The sequence below is a fragment of the Erinaceus europaeus genome, chromosome 2 (assembly GCF_950295315.1).
Source record: "Erinaceus europaeus chromosome 2, mEriEur2.1, whole genome shotgun sequence".
NCBI classification, from domain to species: Eukaryota; Metazoa; Chordata; class Mammalia; order Eulipotyphla; family Erinaceidae; genus Erinaceus; species Erinaceus europaeus.
In genome coordinates, this window is record NC_080163.1 from 42,302,781 (window position 1) to 42,326,272 (window position 23,492).

General features: G+C 40.7%; 1 protein-coding gene across 1 annotated transcript in view; it reads left to right on the forward strand.

The window, feature by feature from the left end:
* The first annotated feature begins 4,920 nt into the window (after nucleotides 1-4,920).
* PKD2L2 (polycystin 2 like 2, transient receptor potential cation channel) overlaps nucleotides 4,921-23,492 on the forward strand; it is a 53,742-nt gene continuing 35,170 nt past the window's right edge. The window contains exons 1-4 of the mRNA XM_060178587.1: nucleotides 4,921-5,005; nucleotides 7,753-7,886; nucleotides 11,048-11,298; nucleotides 17,034-17,255. Coding sequence (XP_060034570.1) covers nucleotides 7,764-7,886; nucleotides 11,048-11,298; nucleotides 17,034-17,255 — 596 coding nt within the window. The 5' untranslated portion in view covers nucleotides 4,921-5,005; nucleotides 7,753-7,763. The remainder of the gene's footprint in view (nucleotides 5,006-7,752; nucleotides 7,887-11,047; nucleotides 11,299-17,033; nucleotides 17,256-23,492) is intronic.

Genomic DNA, 23,492 nt, shown 5'->3' on the forward strand with positions numbered 1-23,492 from the left:
GGACCTGAGTTTGAGCCTCCACTCCCCACCTGCAGGGAGGACACTTGTCAAACAGTGAGCAGGTCTGCAGGTGTCTCTCATTCTCTTTCCCTCTCTATCACCCCTCCTCTCTCAACTTCTCTGTCCTATCAAACAAAATAGAAGAGAAAAAAAAAAGGAAAAAATGGCCATCAGGAGTGATGGATTCATAGTGCCAACACTAAGCTCCAGCAATAACCCTGGTGGCAATTTAAATTATATATATATATATATTATTTTTTTAATTAAGAAAGAAAAAACTTAGATCAAGGGTCAGGTGGTGGCATACCCCACAGTGTCTGCATTGTCACATACAGACATATGACAATCCAGGTACAAGTCTTGGGTTCTCACAGGGGGAGAAGTTCATAGGACACAAAACAGTGTTGTTGGCATCTTTCCTCTTTGTTTCTGTCTCCCTCTCTCACCCCTTCACCCCTCTCTTTTCTCTGCCTGTCACCATTTTATAAAAAAATTTAAAAAAAACAGAAAAGGAAAAACTGGCCACCAGGAGCACCTAATACCAACGATAACAATTCTGATGGCAAAAAATTAATTAATTAAATTAAATCTGGGCATGGGTCTGTAAGAACAGATTACTCAGTAGGGCACTGGACCTTGCCATGCACTGTGACCAGGGTTTGAGCTCTGATGGCGACTGCCACCTCTCCAGATTCAAAGGAGGTCTCGAAACTTTACATCAGGCTCAACCTGACGCTGTTGACTGGCTACGGAAGAAGGGCAAACGCTAGAAGAAGAAGAAGTACCACAGCACTAGGGAAAGCTAGTATAAAGCTTTGGTATTGTGATGTTTCTCCTCTGTTTTATTGGTTTTGTTAGTTGGCTGGTTGGTTGGTTGGTTGGTTGGTTGGTTGGTTTTTGCCTCCAGGGTTATTGCTGGAGCTTTGCACTACAAATTTGCTCCTGGTGGCCATCTTTTGTTCCCCCATTGTTGTTGCTGCTGCTGTTGCTGCTGGATAGGACAGGGAGAAACAGAGAGAGATGAGGAAGATAGAGGGAGAGAAAGATAGACATCTGCAGTCCTGCTTCACTGCTTGTGAAACGAACCCCCTGCAATTGGGGAGCCAAACCTCGAACCAGCATCCTTGAGCAGGTCCTTGTGCTTCACACTATGTGCACTACCACCCAGGCCCCTGTTCTAAAATTTTTTAATCTTTATTTATTTATTGGATAGAGACACCCAAAAATTGATAAGGAAGGGGGAGACAGAGGGGAAAGAGACAGAGAAACACCTGCAGCACTGCTTTACCACTCCTAAAGCTTTCTGTCTGCACATGGGGTCCAGGGGCTCAAACCTGGGTCCTTGTACATTGCAACATGTGTACCCAACCAGGTGTGCCACCACCCACCACCCCTTACCACCCCCCAGGCCCCTTCTTCTCTGTATGAGATAAAGACAGTGGAGATATTTGCCCAGGAGCAATAAAGTTAAGCATGCACAAGACCATGGTAGGCAGGCAGAAAGAAAGAAGGGGAGGGAGAAAGAAGGAAGAAGAGGAGGGAAGAAGAAAGGAAGGGTGAGCTGGAAGACAACTCAGGACCCAGTGGTAGCACACATGAAAAAGTCCTGGGTTCATTTAAAAAAAAGAAAAAAAAATTAAGGGTAGAGTAAATAGCATAATGGTTGGTTATGCAAAGAGACGCTCATTCCTGAGGCTCTAAAGTCTCAGGTTCAATCCTCCCACACCACCATAAACCAGAATTGAACTGTGCTCTGGTAATATAAAATAAAAATAAGTACATAAAGCAGGGGCAGGCAGGAGGTGGCTCAGCTAGCAGAGCTGCACAGGTGGTTTGAGTCCCCAGGCCACCACATGAGAGCACCACAGATGGGGCGCTTCAGAAGTCACTAGAGCTGAAGCAAGGCTGTAGCCTGCAGCCACACCGAACACACACCATCTCTTCTAAGACAAACTTGTGCTATCTCTTAATCTTTTTTTCCCGTCCCCCACAGCCCCGCCAACCGCGGACTTTTACCTTCTATTTGAAAACAAAAACAGTCTACTAGGTACAGGGGAATCTGATTCTATAGATGTGAAGTCGCGGTGACAATGAGGGAAATAAATTCTGGATCTATGAGTGAGCCCCGCAGGAAGCACTGCGCCCAAGAGCTGGGAGTCCTGGGGGCGCCAAGCATCTCAGGGGGGCGGGAGCACACTCCACAGGCATGGGACTGTGACACGGTGTATTTCCTCTACTACCCATTCCTTTTTTTGTTTGTTTGTTTGTTTTAAGCAAGATGATCTTTTGTTGTTATATGAATTTATCTATTATCGAATAAAGACTGAGAGAAGAGGAGTCGGGCCAGTGGGTTAAGCGCAGGTGGTGCAAAGCGCAAGGACCGGCGTAAGGATCCCGGTTCGAGCCCCCCAGATCCCCACCTGCAGGGGAGTCGCTTCACAGGCGATGAAGCAGGTCTGCAGGTGTCTTTCTCTCCCCCTCTCTGTCTTCCCCTCCTTTCTCCATTTCTCTCTGTCCTATCCAACAATGACAGAATCAATAACAACAACAATAATAACTACAACAACAAAACAGCAAAGGCAACAAAGAGAATTAAAAAAAGAGACAGAGAAGTTGAGAGGGTAGGGGAGATAGAGAAAGAAAGAGTCAGAAAGCCACCTGCAGTCCTGCTGCACCAATTGTGAATGAAGCTTTTCCTTTCTGTAGGTGTGGACCAGGGGTATAAACTTTTGTTGTTTTTTTTAAACCAGAGCATAACTCATGGAAGTGGGGGGGGGGGGCTGAACCTAGAACTCTGGAACCTCAGGCATGACAGTTTGCATAATCATTATGCTATTTACCCTTCCCTCTCCATTCTCCTTCATGTCCCTCTCTCCAAAAGAAATATTTTTCTTCTTTTTTTTGCCTCCAGGGTTATTGCTGAAATTCGGTGCCTGCACCATGAATCCATTGTTCGTGGAAGCCTTTTTTTTTCCATTTTGTTGCCCTTGTTGTTGTTACTGTTGTTAATTCTGTTGCTGTTGTTGTTGGATAGGACAGAGAGAAATGGAGAGAGGAGGGGAAGACAGAGAGGGGGAGAGAAAGACAGACACCTGTAGACCTGCTTCACCGCTTGCAAGGCGATGCCCCTGCAGGTGGGGAGCCGGGGATTCGAAGCGGATCCTTACACTGGTCCTTGCGCTTCGCGCCATATGCTTAACCTGCTACGCTACCACCTGGCCCCCAAGAAAGATTATTTTCAATCAACCCCTGAGGTCTGCTCAAGTGCCTGGGTTCATCCCTCCCCACCCTATCCTTCAGGAAAGCAGATGTGGACCAACAAGACAACAGTGAAAGCATTCAGAAAGGCCAACCTGCTATAAATCACTAATGCCCCCAGTCCCAAGCCAGATGTACCCGAGAAGCCGCGGGTCCACAGGAGACAACACGCTGCAGCGACATCTGTCTAGAAGGTCCTGGCGCCACAGGCCAGCTGCGTGTCTGGCGGAACAGAGCGTCTGCGCAGGCGCGCGGGTTAAGTGGCGCATGCGCACTTGGGGCAGAAGCGCCAGGCACAGGTCCTTGTCGCTATGGCCGAGGCGTCGCGTTGGCATGGAGGCGGTGAGGCGCCCTTCTAGGGAGTGGCTGGGGCGGGGTAGATCGAGCAATTCTAGACCCTAGAAGGAACTTGTTTGTCCCGAAGTTGTTCTCTTGAGGAAATTACTTCCCGCACGTTTAACCTTTATGGCCGGCCTTGGAGAAGTTCAAAGGGCGGTGGTCACGGTTCACAGAAGGAAAAGGAGAAGCCTGAGAGGGCAAAGCGACTTGTGCCTGGCCTCAGGCTCCAGGCACCTTGGGTTGATCTGACGTTGTCAAATGACCATAGAAACCCCAGATGCGGGGGCCGGGCTGTAGCGCAGCGGGTTAAGCGCAGCACAAGGATCGGCATAAGGATCCCGGTTCGAGCCCCTGGCTCCCCACCTGCAGGGGAGTCGCTTCACAGGCGGTGAAGCAGGTCTGCAGGTGTCTATCTTTCTCTCCCCCTCTCTGTCTTCCTCTCCTCTCTCCATTTCTCTCTGTCCTATCCAACAACGACGACATCAATAACAACAGCAAGGGCAACAAAATGGAAAAATGGCCTCCAGGAGCAATGGATTTGTAGATTCGTAGTGTAGGCACCAAGCCCCAGCATTAACCCTGGAAGCCAATAAAGAAGAAGAATAAGGAGAAAGAAAGAAAGAGAGAAAGAGAGAGAGAGAGAGAGAAAGAAAGAAAGAAAGAAGAAAGGAAAAGAAAAGAAAAGAAAAGAAAAAAGAAAGGAAAGAGAGAAAGAAACCCCAGATGCATGGGATGCACAGCCTGGACAGTGATACATCTGGTAGAGCACGTACATTACCTAGTGCGAGGACCCCACACGCAGGGAGGAACCTTCATGAGTGGTAAAGTAGGTCTCCCTAAAGAAAGAAAGGGTATGAAAGAAAAGAAAAGAAATAGGAAGCAAAGCCATACTGAATGTGGCATCCCCCACCAGCAGAAGGCAGCCACCCCAAGCTGCAGTTGTGACCCTGGGAGAAAATAATAATTTTAATTATTTTGCGTTTTCATCGTAAGACAGTGAGGAAATATCCATGCTACAACGTTTATTATTTTGTAGTCATAAAATAACTTGAGCAGTTATGACTCCTCCGCCAAGATGTTAGTGACTACTCCTTCCTTGTAGAAGTTAGAATAAATAATAATCATGATGACGACAGTAATACTAACGAGAAGCTACTGGAACTTTCCTTCCAGTAGCTAAAAGCTTTTCTTTTCTCTTTCATTGTTTTATATATATATATATATATATATATATATATATATATATATATATATATATATTATGAATTCCATAATAACATAACAGGAATTTTCATCTTATATCTCACAGGGCCTCCACGTGGGCTACAGTTCAGAAAGGAACTAGAAATTAGAACCACGCTTCAGGAATTGTTACTCTACTTGATTTTTTTAATAAATCTATGTATATGTAAGTACACAGATAAAGACTAAGTTGCTGCTTGAATTATGAAGTTATGTGGTAGTGAAGAAGAAAACATACAAATTGTACCTATCTGTTAACTTTATTTTAAAATACTAACCTCCCCCAATAAAATATTTTTAATTTAAAAAGGAAAAGAAAATATGTTTTATAAAACCATAGGTTTTCAAACTACTAAAGCCTCTCAAAAATAGTGTCACATTTTAGACATTAAATTCCTTTTAGCTGATGTTACTTCCAATTCCTAAGTGACAACATGTAATGAGAAGGGGACCTGGTGGTGGCTCCCCGAGTAAAGCACACACCTTAACATTCTCAAGAACCTAGGTCTGAGAACCTGGGCCGAAGCCCCAGTCCCCACCTGCAGCAGCAAGTTTTCAGGAGCACTGGAGCAGTGCTGCAGATATCTACCCTTCCCTGTCTATCTCTCCCTCCTCCCCCATCTCTCTCATCATCTTCTCCTTTTTTCCCTCCCTCTCCCTCCTGTAAAAACAAAGGAAGGAAATGGGAGAGAGAGAAAAAATGGCTGCCAGGAAATGTGGAATCTTACAGGCACCTAACAGCAGTGATATGCTGGTGGCAAAAAAATAAATAAAAATAACGAGATTTCAACAATAACTGTATTATTCCCTTCAGTTGCTAGTTCTTCTTTAAATATAAGTATTCCCTTGAATTGCAATTCTAATGTAATTTATTTTAGAGCCATGTAGAATTATTATAGGTCAAATTACAAATTAGGCCAAAACAGGATAATGTTGGTGTCTGCTTTTGTTCACTGTCCTTGCCTGTTGTGTAGTTAACACTAAAATATACTAGTTTAGGGGGTCAGGTAGTAGTGCAGCAGGTTAAGCGCATATGGCTCAAAGCGCAAGGACAGGCATAAGGATCCCAGTTCAAGCCCCCAGCTCCCCACCTACAGGGGGTCGCTTCATGGGCAGTGAAGCAGGTCTGTAGGTGTCTTATCTTTCTCTCCCCCTCTGTCTCCCTGGTGATGATAATTTAACCTGGGACCTCTGGTGGCTCAGACTTGAAAGTATTTTTGCATATAACCATTATGCTCTATGCTCAGACATGAAGCAAAACTTAATAAAGGAAATATGCTGTATCAAGCAGATCTTGGTTTTTAAAAAGATAACTATAACCACTTGTATATATTAAGATATCTTATACTAACTTTTAAATGATTCTTAAAGATTATTTGGGAAATGGAAAAAGAGAAAAAGACCACTCAAAGCCTCATTGTTCAGGGATTTTAGAAACATCTTTTTATAATTTAAATCTCCAACAAAGGATTTAGCATTTGATTATAAGCAACGATAATATGTAAAGTGTGCCAAGTGAACCATAGAATGTTACTGAAGCTTTAAAAAAAAAGCTTTAAAAAAAAAAAGCTTTAAAAAAATTAAAGAGCTTTTGGCAAAAAGGAAGAGAAAGTAACCAGAGAGAGTTCATCAGATAGGGTGTGTGCCTTGCCATGCTGCACAGCCCAGATTCAAGCCCCTGTAACACCAAGTATTGGAATAGGTCTAGTGTTATAGTGTCTCTCCCTCTCTTTCTGTCTCTCTGTCTGAAAAAAGTGTCCCCAGAGCAGTGAATGTTGTTCATACATGTTCAAGGCATGGGTTCATTAAAAAGAAATTTAATTACCTGAGAGATAATTAAAGATGGGTAAGATGCAGTATTTGTATGCATAATGTCTGTGACTCAATCCCTGGCACTGCCTATACCAGAGTGGATTGATAATCATTTCTTTCTTTCTCTCTCTTTCTCACTGTTTTATTTTTTAATATTTGGGTTGGGGAGATATTACAGTGGTTATACAAAAAAAGAGTTTCATGCCTGAGATTCTAAAGTCCTAGGTTCAATCACTAGCACCACAATAAGCCAGAGCTGAGCAGTGCTCTGGCAAAACAAATATTTAATTTATACCCATTTCTAAAACTCATTCATAGACCCTTGGAAAGAAAATACATAAGTACATTAATTTACCATGAGCCAAACATTGCTTTAAATACTCCCCATACATTTCTAACTTCTTATCAAAACTAAGGTATGATATAATATTCTCCCCCCCCCCCTTACCAGTGCACTGCTCAGCTCTGCCTTATGGTGGTGCAGGGGATTGAACCTGGGACCTTGGAACCTCAGGCATGAGAGTCTCTTTGCATAACCATTATGCTATCTATCCCCACGCTAACATATTCCTATGATGCGATCCAAACTCTTTGATTTTAAAGTTCTTTTCTTAAATACTTATCATTATATTATCTATTCAGTGTAGAGAAAAAGCTCAATTATAGGACAGTATGTATAGTGATATGTCACTTTTTTAATATTATTTATTTATTTTAGATAGAAATTAAGATGGAAGGAAAAATAGGAAGAGAGAGAGCAGAGCGATTTACCTGCAGCACTGCTTTATTGCTTGTAAAACTTCTCCCATGCAGGTGGGGGATATCACATTTTTGTAAAACTGGTTATTTTTATAAAATGTATATGTATGTAGAAAAAGCTAAAGAGTATATGCTGACCCTACTTGTAACAGTAGAAACTGTTAATGTCAGGAAACTTACTGTTTTTTTTCATATTCCTGCTTTAGTTTGTATTGTTGTTGCTATCTTACTTGTATTGTTAGACAAAACAAATTGAATTTTCAAAACAAATTGTAAGTACATTATTAATTCTGATAAACTTGGACTTTTAAACAAACTTTTAAACAAAATTTCTCTCCTTAGTGACCTTTGGGATGGTAAACCCAAATATGTATTACTTAAACAGAGTTATGTCATCTCTATTTTTGGACACTGCTGTGCCTGGTGATGAAAGAATCAACTTTAAATCTATCCACAACATACCTGATTTTTGGAAGGTAAATATTTGACTGAATGAAGTAGCTTGGGTATTGCATAAGGAAATTCCTGTCACACATAATAGGTGCTCCATATGTATATGTTGAGAAGAAAGGAAAAATGAACAGTTTTTTAAGCTATTAGGATCATCAACCAGTGTTTAGTAACAGCGTGTATTCTCCATGATAGTTTGTATAACTTGTAAAATGATGTTTTTAATAATACCATTGTATTTGGAAAATAAGAGGCATGCTTCTTAGGCATTAGCATTTGAATTTAGTCTATAATTGTATATACTGAAAAATATTCTTAAATTTTAGAGGGGGTCAGGAAGTAGCACAACAGGTTAAGCATACATGGTGAAAAGCAAGGACCAGCTCAAGGATTCCCAGTTCAAGCCCCTGGCCCCCCACCTGCAGGGGGTTCGCTTCACAAACGGTGAAGTAAGTCTACAGGTGTCTGTCTCTCCCCTTCTCTGTCTCCCCCCCCCTTCTATTTCTCTCTGTCCTATCCAACAACAAGGGCAAAAATGGTTAAAAAAAAAAAAAAAAAAAACCTCCAGGAGCAGTAGATTCATAGTGCAGGTACAGAGCCCCAGCAATAACCCTGGAGGCAAAAAAAAAGTTCATTGTTTCTCAAGGTGAATAATATATATAGTTTTGATATGTAATCCTGTACATATTTTTCATATGTATGTTTCAGTAATGTATGGCATGTAACATAGAGTACATATATGGGTTGAGGAAGCAACTTGAGGGGAAAGCACATGCATCCCTGGAGTCACATACAAGAGAACAAATAGAACATCATGAGTGATGAAGCAATAACGTACTGCGTACACGAGCCCTCAAGCCTGGCCCCTACAGTATTGAAGAATGCTTCAGTGCTGTGGTCTTTCTCACTCATTGTTTCTCTGCCTCTCTACATCTGCCTATCTTTAAGAAAAAGTAATATGCTAAATCTGATTTTATAGTGTTTTGAATTCTATCATAATTGGAACAGACTTTTTTCTTCCATTACACTTTTAGCAAGACGCTCATATTATGGGAAAGAATGATTAAAACAATAGTGGGATGAGTAATGAAATGGTATTTTAGGAAGAATAAACAATATATGTTATAAGTACCTAAATAGAGAGATGTGTTTTGCATAACAAATATATGAAGATAAGATGTGCAAAGCCAAAAACATTGGGTAGAGGTCAAATAATACGTGTCATCCTAGGTATTTGAAACTGTTTAAGTGTACCAGGTCCTTTCCCCAAAAATGAGAACAGAAATGTGTGATAAGGGCAAGTAACTAGAGGTCATTGGTTTAAGCCAGGTGAAATATAAAAGAATAAGAAAAGAAGTAGAACTCACCATGCTTTTCTTTTTCTTCTTCTTCTTCTTTTTTTTTTTTTAACTGTTTACTAATTTGATAGGACAGAAAGAAACTGAAAAGGAAAGGGGTTGGAGAAAGAGAGAGACAGACATCTGAAGCACTGCTTCACCACTCATGGAGCTCTCACCCTGCAGGTGAGAACCAAGGGTTTGAACCTAGATCCTTGGGCATGGTAACACAAGCACTTAACCAGGTGCTACACCACCTGGCCCCCTTATTGCTGTCTTAAAATATGTACGTGGGGAATCGGCGGTAGTGCAGCAGGTTAAGCACACATGGCACAAAACAGAAGGACCAGCGTAAGGATTCAGGTTCGAGCCCCTGGCTCCCCACCTGCAGGGGACTCACTTCACAGGCAGTGAAGCAGGTCTACAGGTGTCTGTCTTTCTCTCTCCCTCTCTGTCTTCCTCTTCTCTCTCCATTTCTCTCTATCCTATCCAACAACGAATGACAACAATAAGGGCAACAAAAGGGAATAAATATTTTTAAAAAATTAAAAGGGGGCCGGATGGTGGCACACCTGGCGCACATGTTACAATGTGCAAGGACCCAGATTTGAGTCCCCAGTCCCCAACTGCAGGGGTAAAGCTTCACAAGTGGTGAAGCAGTGGTGCTTCAGGTGTCTCTCTGTCTCTCGCCCTCTTTATCTCCCCCTTCCGTATCAATTTCTCTATCCAATAAATAAATACAATTAAAAAATAAAATATGGGGGAAGCAATTACAGAAGCCAGACCTTCTACCTTCTGCAACCCTCAACGACCCTGGGTCCATGCTCCCAGAGGGCTAGAGAATGGGAAAGCTACCATGGGAGGGGGTGGGTTATGGGGATTGGGTGGTGGGAATTGTGTGGAGTTGTACCCCTCCTACCTTATGTTTTTGTTCACTAATCCTTTCTTAAATAAAAAATTAAATAAATAAATAAATAAATAAAATATGTATATGGCCAGTAAAACAGAAGACAAAGGCAGGAAAGAAAACAATGAATACTGGACTTAGAGTGTCTTAGAGCGATAGGGGCAGACAGGAGTAGCAGGGAGAAGAGAATTTTGAGGTAAATACATGGTTTGTGGCCATCACCAGTTCTGATACTCATGTACTGAAGCACAGTGTTCCATGTACTCCTTCATAAAAGGGAATAATAGAAGAGCCAGCAATGGTACATCTGATTTAGTGCACATATTACAATGAGCAGGGACCCAGGTTCAAGTCCCTGGTCCCAACAGCAGGGGGTGAAACATCGTGGTGGCGAGTTAGTGCTGCAGGTATTCCTCTATCCCTTTCTATCTCCCTTTCCCCTCTTGATTTCTCTCTGTCTATATATAATAAAGCAAGAAGGGGCTAGGTGGTGGTACACCTGGTAGAATGCACAAGTTGCAGTGCACAAGGATCCAGGTTTAAGCCTCCAGTCCTCACCTGCAGGGAGAAAGCTTCATGAACAATGAAACAATACTGCAGGTGTCTCTCCCCCTTTCTATCTCCCCCTCTGCTCTTGAATTATCTGTCTCTACCCTAAGTAAATTAATTAAATAATTTTAACAGGGAATGGTAGGGTTATGAAATTTAGCGAACTATTGCTTGTGAAGTACTTAGAGCAGTGCCTAGTAGATTGCAAATGATCAGTAAATAATCATTATCATCAACAACGTTACTACCATTAAAGGTGGTTTGATCAACAGTTTGATACTTAGCCTCAAAAATCACTTATTTTTATACTTTTATAGATAGTATTATGTATAGTCTGTCATATTGTTGTCTTAATAAGATTTTTCCCCATAAAAATTTATCTTTTGACATGAAGTATATGGAAGGACCCCTTTTGGAAGGCCTGTACTGGAATGCATGGTATGCTAGCAAAAAGTTGTATAATTTAAAGAATAGCAGTCGTATCTACTATGAGAACATCCTTCTAGGAGTTCCCAGAGTTCGTCAACTAAAAGTCCGCAATGGCACGTGCATTGTCTATCGACCTTTTCAGTCTTTAATGGATGAATGTTACGACAAATACACTTCTAAAAATGAAGACACACTTAGTTTTGGCATTGATCCTGAGTAAGTAACACTTCCTTTACTAAAATTATGCTTAACTTTTCCTAGCTATTTATCTTTTTTAAATTGTGAAAATACCTGTATTTTCCCAGTAAGATAACAGGGTTTTGGCAGATAAGGAAATTGTATCAAGATAGTATCAAATGCCAAGAGATAACTCACCTGGTAAAGCTCACACTTAAGGCCCAGGGTTTAGCACCCAATTGGTTACCACATGGGAACCCCACCTCAGAGGAAAGCTGCTATGGTATCTCGCCTCCTCTCTTTGTCATTTACCATTTGTCTAGAAATAGAGTACATCAGGAGCAATGGAGTCAGGCAAGTACAGAGTCCCAGCAAAGTTGTGGCAGCAAAAGTAAAATAAAATGTTGATAGATAGATAGATAGATAATATTGTAACCTGGGCAGTGGTTAAAGCATTAGACTTTAGGGGGCTGGATGGTGGTGCACCCGGTAGGGTACAAGTTCAAGCCCCTGGTCCCCACCTATAAAGGAGAAGCTTCACAGCAGTGAAGCAGTACTGCAAGTTCTCTCTTTCTCTCCCCATCTCCTGCCGCGGACCACCACAGTGGATGAGCAGCAGGAGGGTCAGGGGTCTTGAAGGCAACCTCCCCAGTGGGTCAGGAGTCAGCGCGAGGGAGAACAGATAGACACCACACTCTATTGGAGGGTGAATCTGGACTCATTTTAATAGTGAAACTGCTTTAGCTTTTATACTTTTTTCAGGTTACATTCAGGTTGCCTAAGCAACCAGCTTAGTCTTGTGGCTTTGGCAAGCCATGTGTTACTCCCCTATTTCTGTAAAGAATGGTACAATGCTTAGTATCATCCTGTTCTCAGGGGAGGTCATACCCAGAATTGTTTTAGACTTTTGCTGAGCGCTATCTCTACCATTAATCTTCTATGGGGGGCATACAGATCTTTGCCTAGTCGTGGACCACTGCTCATCTAGGTCTGGTACAGTTTAACTATTAATCTTTCTTTGTTTCAATACATCAACTTGTACCTGGGAGGCCTCAATCTCTGTATTCTTTCTTTGAGGGGCAGATCATAACATGACTTCTTTTGTCCGTCTATGTTGACCTACCTTCCCCACTTTCATAATGTAACTTTCAAATATGCCCCTGTGTAAGAGAGAAGGGGTGCTTCTGACTCTCCATTTTCACCAGGCACTGCCAAAGCACTATTAATCAATTGTGACAGTATAATTATTTGTAACAATAATGGGGGGAGGATGCGTCGTCCCACTCTCGTCCTTTCTGCCCAGCTTCCTTGAAGTCTGAATGCAGGTCCAGAGGAGATGACCCTGTCAGGCTCCCTGGCATTCGTGATGGGGGTGGGTGCCGCAGTCTCCCCTTTCATGAGGTCCTGAGTTCAATCCTTTGCCTCATATGTGCCAAATTAATGCTTTAGTATTTTTTCTCCTTCTACTTTTCATATTAATAAAAACACCTTTAAAAAATAAGTAACAATATCAAAAGAAGACATACATACAATACTTATGGGTCAGCAAGATAGTTTTACCTTGGAAGTTGCCTGCTTTGACATGTGTGTGTTCTAAGTTCGAACCCCTAGTATTCCACATGGGATGTGCTCTGACTATGGAGGAAGTTTTAGTGCTGTGGTGTGTGAGTGTGTGTGTGTGTGTGTGTGTGTGTGTGTGTGTGTGTGTGTGTGTGTGTGTATCTCAAAAAGTTGATGTAGAGTGGTGAAGCCCTAACAATGAAAATACAAAAGTGGGCAGGCAGTGGCACATTGGGTTAAGCGCACATAGGACAAAGCACAAGGATCCACTAGAGGATCCCGATTCAAACCTCCAGCTCCCCAACTTCAGAGAGTCACTTTACAAGGAAGTAGGTCTACAGGTGTCTGTCTTTCCCTTTCCCTGTCTTCCCCTCCCCTTCTTAATTACTCTCTGTCCTATCCAAAAAAAATGAAAAACTACCCACAGAAGCAGTGGATTCATACTTTAAATGCAGTGGGTAGAAAAGGAAGAATGAACCTTTTGTTTTCTGATTATCAAAGGGTATAAAGTGTTAAATTGGAATGTCAGAACTAAGCTATTGTCTCTTCTAATATTCCACATTCTCATTACAACTACAAAAAAATTAAGTACCAAAAGTGACATTTAGAATTATAATATTGGGTAGAATAATGGTTATGCAAACAACCTCTCAGGCCTGAGACTCCAAGGTCCCCAGTTTCTTTCTTTTCTGTTTTTTGTTTTATTTTGGTTTTGCCTACAGGATGGATTATCACTGGAATTTAGTGCCTGCACTGTGAATCCACTGCTCCTGAAGGCCTTTTTTTTTTTTTTATGGACACCTGCAGACCTGCTTCACCACCTGTGAAGCAACCCCCCTGCAGGTGGGGAGCTGGGGGCTCGAACCGTGATCCTTGCACTTTGCACCGCCTGAGCTTAACCCACTGCACTACCGCCCGTCTCCCTGAAGGCCTTTTTTCCCCCCACTTTTATTGCCCTTGTTGTTATCGTTATTGTTGTTATTGCTGTTGGATAGGGCAGAGAAAGATGGAGAGAGGAGGGGAAGACAGGGAGAGAAAGACACCTGCAGACCTGCTTCACCACTTGTTAAGCGGACCCTCTGCAGGTGGGGACCAGGGCTTGAACCTGGGTCTTTGTGCACTGTAATGTGTTCTCTTAACCAGGTGTGCCACCGCTTGGCCCCCCAAAGGTCCCAGTTTCAATTCCCCATACCTTCATAAACCAGAGCTAAGCAGTGTCCTGGAAAAAAAAAGAATTACAATACATGTCATATCTAATAACTAAAATATAGTGTAATAAATTTATACAAATAAATAAATTTGTGCCTATTTGTCTAAGAATCACTGGCTAAAAACAAAAACTTGAACTAAGAGTGTATTGATGCAATTTTGTAGTTTGTCTAACAACATTGGAAAACATTTTTTAAAATACAACTATGAAACTAATATGAAATTACTTTTGAATATAAGTAAATTATAGTGGTGTTTTAATGGTAATTTTTAATGGTTTTAATACTTTCTTTTGCTGAAAACAAAAGTATTGGTAGAACTATGAGTTTTCAAGTAGAGCATCATTGAAAAATTATTGCAATCTCTTTTGGTAAAATTGAATAGAGACTGAAATGCGGAATCAGATTATATTTTTTCATATCCCATAATTAAACTAAAAGCATAAATAATGGAAGCAAAATACAGTTATACACATTTTAACTTTGATTTGTGTACTTAATTTACACAATTAAAATAAGATGCCAATACAAACACTGTATTATAATAAAGTATTGGGCATTTTAAATGGTGTATCACCTTTGGAAAGCAGACTGCAGGGCTGGGGAGATAGCCTAATAGTTATACAAAAATATTTTTCTGCCTGAGACACCAAATGTCTCAGGTTCAGTCCCCAGCACCTTCATAAACCAGAGCTGAGCTGTCCTTTATTAAAAATAAATAGGGGTCGGGCAGTAGTGCAGCAGGTTAAGTGCATATGGTGTGAAGCTCAAAAGCTGTCATAAGGATCCCCATTCAAGCCCCCAGCTCCCCACCTGCGGGGGGGGGGGGGGGGTAGGTCGCTTCACAAGCGGTGAAGCAGGTCTGCAGATGTCTATCTTTCTCTCCACCTCTCTGTCTTCCCCTCCTCTCTCGATTTCTCTCTGTCCTATCCAACAACAATGACATCAATAACAACAATAACAACAACAAGAGCAACAAAAATGGGGGGAAAAATGGCCTCCAAGAGCAATGGATTCGCAGTTCCAGCACCAAGCCCCAGCAATAACCCTGGAGGCAAATTAATTAAGTAAGTAAGTAAATGTAGATAGCATATTGGTTACGCAAAAAGACTTTCATGCCTGAGGCTTCAAGATCCCAAATTCAGTTCCCTCTCACCACCATGGACCAGAGCTGAGCAGTGCTCTGGTAAAATAATAATAATCAATTAGTTAATTGATTAATTAAAATAAATGGCAAAGAAAAGAAAAACAGACTATAAAGTGCCATCCGTTTCTCCACCACCTCTCCCCAACCACTGAGACATATTTCAGAAACAAAATCTTTGCTACTGATCTTAATGACTGAAGCTTTCTTTTCTTAATATTATCTATTTATTTATTATTGGATAGACAGAGAAATTGAGAGGACTAGATACTGCGGAGAAAAACAGAGAGACACCTGAAGCACTGCTTCACCACTCGTGAATCTTTCTCCCTGCAGGTGGGGACCAGGATCTTGAACCCGGGTTCTTATGCACTGTAATGAGTGTGCTCAACCAGATGTGCCACCACCTGGCCCCAGCTGAAGCTTTCTTTCTTTTTTTAATATTTTTTTTATTATCTTTTACTTACTTATTGAGTAGACACAGCCAGAAATTGAAAAGGAAGGGAGTGATAGGAATAGAGACAGAGAGGCATCTGCAGCACTGCTTCACCACTCGTGAAGCTTTCCCCCTGCAGGTGGGGACATGGGGCTTGAACTCAGGTCCTTGCACACAGTAGCACATGCACTCAACCAGGTGCACCACGACCCAGTTCCTGAAGTGTTTTTTAAATTTCTTTATTGGAGGATTAATGTTTTACATTCAACAGTAAATACAGAAGTTTGTACATAACATTTCTCAGTTTTCCACATAATAATACAACTCCCATTAGATCCTCTGTCATCCTTTTTGGACCTGTACTCTCCCTTTCACCCACCCCAGTGTCTTTTATTTTGGTGCAATACACCAACTCCAGTTCAGGTTCTACTCGTATTTTCTCTTCTGATCTTGTTTTTCAACTTCTGCCTGAGAGTGAGATAATCCCATATTCATCCTTCTGTTTCTGATTTATTTCACTTAACATGATTTCTTCAAGCTCCATCCAAGATGGCCTGAAGATGGTGAAGTCACCATTTTTAATAGCTGAGTAGTATTCCATTGTGTATATATACCACAACTTGCTCAGCCACTCATCTGTTGTTGGACACCTAGGTTGCTTCCAGGTTTTGGCTATTACAAATTGTGCTGCTAAGAACATATGTGTACACAGATCTTTTTGGATGGGTGTGTTGGGTTCCTTAGGATATATCCCCAGGAGAGGAATTGCAGGATCATAGGTTAGGGCCATTTCTAGGTGAAGCTTTCTTAAGACAACAGACAACCATGAGATGGGGAAATAACCTGATAGTTGTGTAAAAAGACTCCATGCCTGACACTCTGAGGTCCCAGGTTCAGTCCCCAACACCACCATCCTCCAGAGCTGAGCAGTGCTCTGGTGAAAACAAACAAACCTCCAAACAGACATGACTGGGGAAATGACTCAACTAGTTGAGTATCAGACATATATGCCTGAGGTTCCCCCATTTGATACCCAGCACTGCATGTGCCAGTAATGCTCTAGCTTCCCTCTCACTCCTCTGTCATATGTAAAACTCATATGTATTAAATAAGTTTCAAGGGAAAAAAATCACTGTTTTCTAGATTTTAAGTTCCTTGAGGTAACTGATGTACTTAAAACCTTTTTCTCTGCTAGCATCTAGTTCTGGTGTATTGCCCACAATACACACTGAAAAGTGAAAACATATTAAATATTATTCTTTTAAATGTAGTCCTTAATTTGTCATTTTTCATCAAAGTTACTATAATACTTATAAACTTTGTATTATTTCACTTTTAGATTACTACTTTTGAACCAATAGCTAAATTCTTTGACTACTTCTCAACTAGACTTTCTCATCTCTGTTGTTATTTTTATGTCTAACAGATGGAAGTATTCTGCTCCTACAGTCAAAAACCTTTGGCACTGGGGATATGTTGGTGTTTACAGAAATGGGGGATATATTTTCACTTTATCAAAATCAAAATCTGAAAACAAAAACAAGTTCATTAACCTTCGAATGAACAGCTGGATCACAAGAGGGACTAGAGTTATTTTTATTGATTTTTCAGTGTACAATGCTAATGTAAATCTGTTTTGTGTTGTCAGGTGAGTAACTCAAAACCTTTCAATTAGTATACTGAATTTAAATATCACCCAGAGTCCTCATTTGAGATTTCAGTTTGTGCATATTTATACTATGATCAAAACCACAAGCTTCAAATGAATATAGTTCTCTCAATGATGAAAAGGAAGGTAAAGCAGCATCATATTCATTGTTTCATTATTTCAGAATATATTCAATAACATGAATAATTATAAAGAATATGTTAGTTTCATAATACATATAGTCTTTTTGTTGTTATTTTCCACTTGCACAGATCTATTATTTAGTCTTGGTGATTTCTTCCTCTAAAGTAGACAATTCAAAACTTTGGATTTCCTTTCAGAGTGGACTTTGTTTTATCATGTTACTCATTTTTCTCATGAGTGAACAACTAAAATTTCAAACCATATGTAACAGTATCTTGCATCCTATAGTGATTTGCAAAAAAAAAAAAAATTTTAAAGGCTCAATTTTAAACCCCCCCCCCCGGACAGGGAACACTACCCCAGTCCTTGATTGGGTCAACCATTGGCTTCCCTTGACAAATAAGAGCTTGCAATGTGTTTATATATTAAAAATTGATTCTCTTGCACCTTTTACATTACATTATGTGCTACATTTAGGTCTAGAAAGAAGGAATGACTGTTAGACCAATAGTAATATCCACTAAAGCCTCAGTGAATTACTTCTCTCTCTCTCTCTCTCTCTCTCTCTCTCTCTCTCTTTGCCACCAAGATTATTGCTGGGGATCAGTGCCAGCACTACATTATTAGGTTAATATGTTGGGCCAAAGAAAAAGATGAGAGAGATTCTCTCATGATGAAGAGGAGAGAGAACCAGTCAGAGAAAAACTATTTCCATTAATTTAATTCTTAAGTCACCTGCCTAATCTGGGTCATGCTAATTTGTTTTAGACCTTTGTTTAGAATTAATCATATGGGGCCAAAAGATAGCTTACCATGTCAGGTAAGGCACTTGTCTTGCCATTGCAGACATGATCCAGCATCACATGTCTGCATGGGAGGTGTCATAACATTAGGGGGAACTCCGGTGCCATAGTGTCTCTTTGTCCATCTGAATGAAAAAAAAAGCCTGGAAGTGGTGAATTGTGTATGTATAAGACCCTAGCTACACCCACACAAGGATGGGGAGCAGAAGGGGAAAAGAAAAGAAGAGTGGATCTACCTAGGGACTGAATCATCAACTTCCTGTAAATTGATGCTTGTTACGTTCAGGGTTAGAAAGAAGGAATAAGAAGGAATGGGTTAATGACTGTTAGGCCAACAGTAATGTCCACTAAAGCCTCAGTGAATTAGTTCTCTCTCTCTCTCTCTCTCTCTCTCTCTCTCTCTCCCCCACCAAGATTATCACTGGGGATCAGTGCCAGCACTACGAATCCAAGGCTCCTGGCAGACATTTTTTCCAGTTTTTTCTTTCTACTTTATTTGACAAGAAATTGAGAGGGGAGGGGAGATAGAGAGGGAGAAAGACACCTGAAGACCTGCTTCACTGCTCATGAAGTATCCTCCCTACCGGTGGGGAGCAGGGGCTCGAACCCGGATTCTTGCACATGGTGATATGTGCAATTAGCCAAGTGTGCCACCACCTGACCCCAACAGCTAGGTTTTTCTCAGTAATCTTACATTTTTATTCTGATAGAATATAGCATTGATCTTTACTCTGATTAGGGGATATTGCCCTTTGAGCAACAGTGATGGTGAAACACTGATAATGGTCTTTATATAAAAATGAATGCAACAAACAACTTTAAGCAGCCAATAGATACTGTAATTCCTTTTCCTTCATGAAATCAGATCATTTCACCAGTGCTAGATAACCTTCCCAGTAGTTCTGACCTGAACAAAATGAAGAATACAAATCATGGATATGCCCTAAGTAAAAGTAAAAACACCAGGGCTTAAAGTCATACAAAGAATTTGTTATAGGTGGTTCAGAAGTTGGCGTAGTGGATAAAGCACTGAACTCTCAAGCACAAGGTCCTGAGTTCAATACCTTGCAGTTCATGTACCAGATGTCTGGCTCTTTCTCTATCTTTCTCGTGAATAAATAAATTCTATTTTAAAAAATTGTTGAGAGTCGAGCGGCAACACAGTGGGTTAAGCGAAAGTGGTGCGAAGTGCAAGCACCAGGGTAAAGATCCCGGTTCGAGCACTCAGCTCCCAACCTGCAGGGGAGTCACTTCACAAGTGGTGAAGCAGGTCAGCAGGTCTCATTTTTTTCTCCCTCTCTCTGTCTTCTCCTCCTCTCTCCATTTCTCTATGTCCTATCTAACAACATCCATAATAACTACAACAATAAAACAACAAAGGCAACAAAAGGAAATAAATAAATAAATAAATAATTATTGGGAGTCGGGCAGTAGCACAGCGGGTTAAGCGCACATGGCGCAAAGTGCATGGACTGGCATAAGGATCCCCCAGCTCCCCACCTGCAGGGGAGTCGCTTCACAAGTGGTGAAGCAGGTCTGCAGATGTCTATCTTTCTCTCCCCTCTCTGCCTTCCCCTCCTCTCTCCATTTCTCTCTGTTCTATCCAACAATGACAACATCAATAACAACAACAATAATAACTACAACAATAAAACAACAAGGGCAACAAAAGGGAATGAATAAATAAATAAATTTCTAAAAGAATAAAAAATTGTTATAGTGGGAAAGATCCAGGTTTCCTGTCTGTGTTTCATGCTTATATTATGTTGCCTTTTAAAAGTTTTAGTGCAGCCTGTGAAATATTTCAATTGGTAGAGCATAGAACTTTTATACCTGAAGCTCCTAGTTTGATGCCTAGTGCTACATGTGCTGGAGTGCTGCTCTTAGCTTCTTTTTTTCATGTGAAACTCCTTTTTTTTCTTTATTGGGGGGGATTAATGATTTATACTTGACAGTAAAATACAGCAGTTGGTGTTTTTTTTCTTAATATATCTTATTTATTTTATTTTAATGAGAGAGACACAGAAACAGACCAGAGCACTGCTTAGTTCTGGCTTATAGTGGCATGGAGGACTGAACTTTGGACCTTGGAGCTTCAGGCATGAAAAAAAGTGCTTTTCTTTTTTTCATCATGCTATCTCCTTGACCCTCATATGAAATTCTTTATATTATATAAAACAAAAAAATGTTCTTTAATTTAAAGGCCAGGCCCACATTGCTGAAAAGGCTCTTTGGACTCTTTCCCAAGAAATCATCAAAGAGAGCCCTCACAAGCCACCCCTCTGGAAAGACAGGGGGCCCTCTGCACCCCTTTTCCCATGTACTCCCCATCTTGTTCAATTTGACCAGCACAGAAATAGTAAACATCCTCTATTCACCAGAAGGAAAAAAAAAAAAAAAAAAACAGGGCCAGCAAAATAGTATACTTGTAAACGTGCACTGTTTTGCCACATGAACAATCGAGGTTGTAGCACAGCCTCCAGCACAATGAAGGACATTTTGGTGCTGTGGTTTCTCTTTCCCTTTATTAATTTCTGCCCTTACCTCCATATGAAAAAGTCAGCCCAGAGAGGTAAAGCTCCTAAAATAACCACCAAAAAAGTTTAATTAATTTTAAAAAGTTAAATGTTATTTTTTGAAGCTTCAACATATTTTAAAACTTTTTTGTTGACACACCTGCACAATCCCACCAAAGCAGACTTTTGTTGTTTCTGCTTTTCTTTCATCTTCAGATAGAGAAATGAAGGAGATAGAGAAAAAAAAGACATCACAGCACCATACCACTGTCCATGCCATCTGTGTATGTTGTTAGTCAGAGGCTTGAACCTGGATCCTCACACACAGTAAAGTGTGTGATCTACTGGGTGAGCTATCTCCTAGCCCTGAAGGTAGACTTTTAAAAAGACTTAGCAGACACCTTTACCTGATTATATATAATCCATAGTTTTATGGAAGTATATCCATCTATTTCCCCTTTTGTATATAGTTCTGGTACACTAAGCTAAATGCTACTTTATTTTTTCTGTCTATTAATCTGTACTGCAAGTTAAAACACTTCTTTTTTTACTTCACTCACTTATCCAACATTGCACACAGACTAGGTGAAAAATAAACAGTTCTGGATCCTATTCTGCCCAACTAATTATACTGTTTTGATAGCACCTTATTGCAGTACCAATAAAATCACTAATATGTTTTTGAAAGATGTATTCACTAATTATCCATAGGAGAGAATTCCATATCAGACAGGGAAAGGAGGAGGCCATAGCACCACTCTGTTACATATGACCCCCAGGATCAAACTGGGAACCTTAGAAATAGCGCAGCGGGTTAAGCGCATATGGCACAAAGCACAAGGACCAGCATAAGGATCCTGGTTGGAGCCCCAGCTCCCCACCTGCGGGGGGGGGGGGGGTGGTGTGTCATTCCTCGGGAGGTGAAGCAGATCTGCAGGTGTCTATCTTTCTCTCCCTCTCTCTATCTCCCCTCTGCTCTCGATTTCTCTGTGTCCTATCCAACAGCAGCAATGACAACAATAATAAGAATGATGACAAGGGCAACAAAATGGGAAAATGGCTGCCCAGGAGCAGTGGATTCATAGTGCAGGTACTGAGCCCCAGCAATAACCCGGGAGGCAAAAAATAGAAAAAGAAAGAAAGAAGAAAGAAAGAGAAAGAAAGAAAGAAAGAAAGAAAGAAAGAAAGAAAGAAAGAAAGAAAGAAAGAAAGAAAGGCAGGCAGGACTGGTACTCTACCAGTTGAATATTTCTCTAGTCACAAAAATTACATCTTTAGATAGTAATTATTATAGTTATAATGGTGATTTAGATATAGTAATCATTTAAGTTCCTTCCAAGAGTAGGGAACATGTCTCACATGTATGATGCCCTATGTTTGATTCCTAGTACTACATAAAGAAATAATTACTGTCACAGCCAGGTGATGGTACATCCAGTTGAGTGCACATTTTCTAATGCGCAAGGACCCAGGTTCAAGCCCAGTCCTCACCTGAAGGGGGAAAGCTTTGTGAGTGTCGAAGCAGTGTTGCAAGTGTTCCTTTCCCTCTCTGTCTCCCCCACCCTCTTAATTTCTGGCTATCTCTATCCAATAAATAAAGATACATTTTTTTAAAAAGAGTAATTGGGGAGCGGTGAAGCAGGTCTGCAGGTGTATCTCTTTCTCTCCCACTCTCTGTCTTCCCCTCCCCTCTCAATTTCTCTCTGTCCTGTCCAACAACAACGACAACAATAATAGTAACAACAATACCGATAAACAACAATAAGGGCAACAAAAGGGGAAAAAATTAATTGTCAATTCTTTATTATCCCAGTTTGTAGAAGATGCAAGAAGTACAGTAAATTATTTCAATTTTTTTTGCAGAGATCAAAGCACTGATGTCATATTTTTACAATATTCATTTTGTATTCAATTTTTGACAATATTTGTTTTAGTCTAGTTCTTGTTAATATGATGTCAGGAATTGAACCCAGGGCCTCAAGCTTGTGAGACATGCAATGGTGAGCCACCTCCCTGGCCCAAAAATCTTATACCTAGTGTTGGAATAAATATTATATTTTTATGCACTACAGAGCTTTGGGATGGGGGGCAGATAACATAATGGTTATGTAAATAGACTCATATCTGAGGCTCCAAGATCCCAGGTTCAATTCCCAGCACCACAATAAGCCAGAGCTGAGCAGTGCTCTGATAAAAAAAAAAAAAAAATCTTTTGTGTTCATCAATACATAAACAGAAAACATTTGCTTCAGAAAAATGTGGTCTTCACCTTTAGAAGCAAGAATTATCCCTGTTAAACTAAAGAATGTTTTCCTAATCTGGGATATTTAAAAATTATTTAGGGGAAAGCCCTTTTTACTAACAGTACATAAGAATACATTTTCTTGAATATCATCTTACTCTCCTATAAAGATAACAATTAGTATCCCCAGTTATGAAAGGATAATCTAACTATAAAGTGAGTAAAAAGTTAAAATCACATCTTTATTCTAATATATATTGTTCTTTGGTGACTGTTAATATTCAGAGTCAAAAAATGAAGACTGACCAGGAGATAGCTCTCCTGGCAAAGCACAAGGCTTAGCACAGTTGAGGTCCTGGGTTCAAGGACTATAACACAGGAGTACAATGAACAGCAGCTGGAGGAATTCCATGGGTGGTGGAAGAGTGCTGAGTATTCTTTCCCTCTTCCTCACCTTCTCCCTCTCTGCCTCTCCTTTAAAAAGATGTTTGTTTATGAGAGAAAGAACCAGAGTATCACTCTGGCACACCTG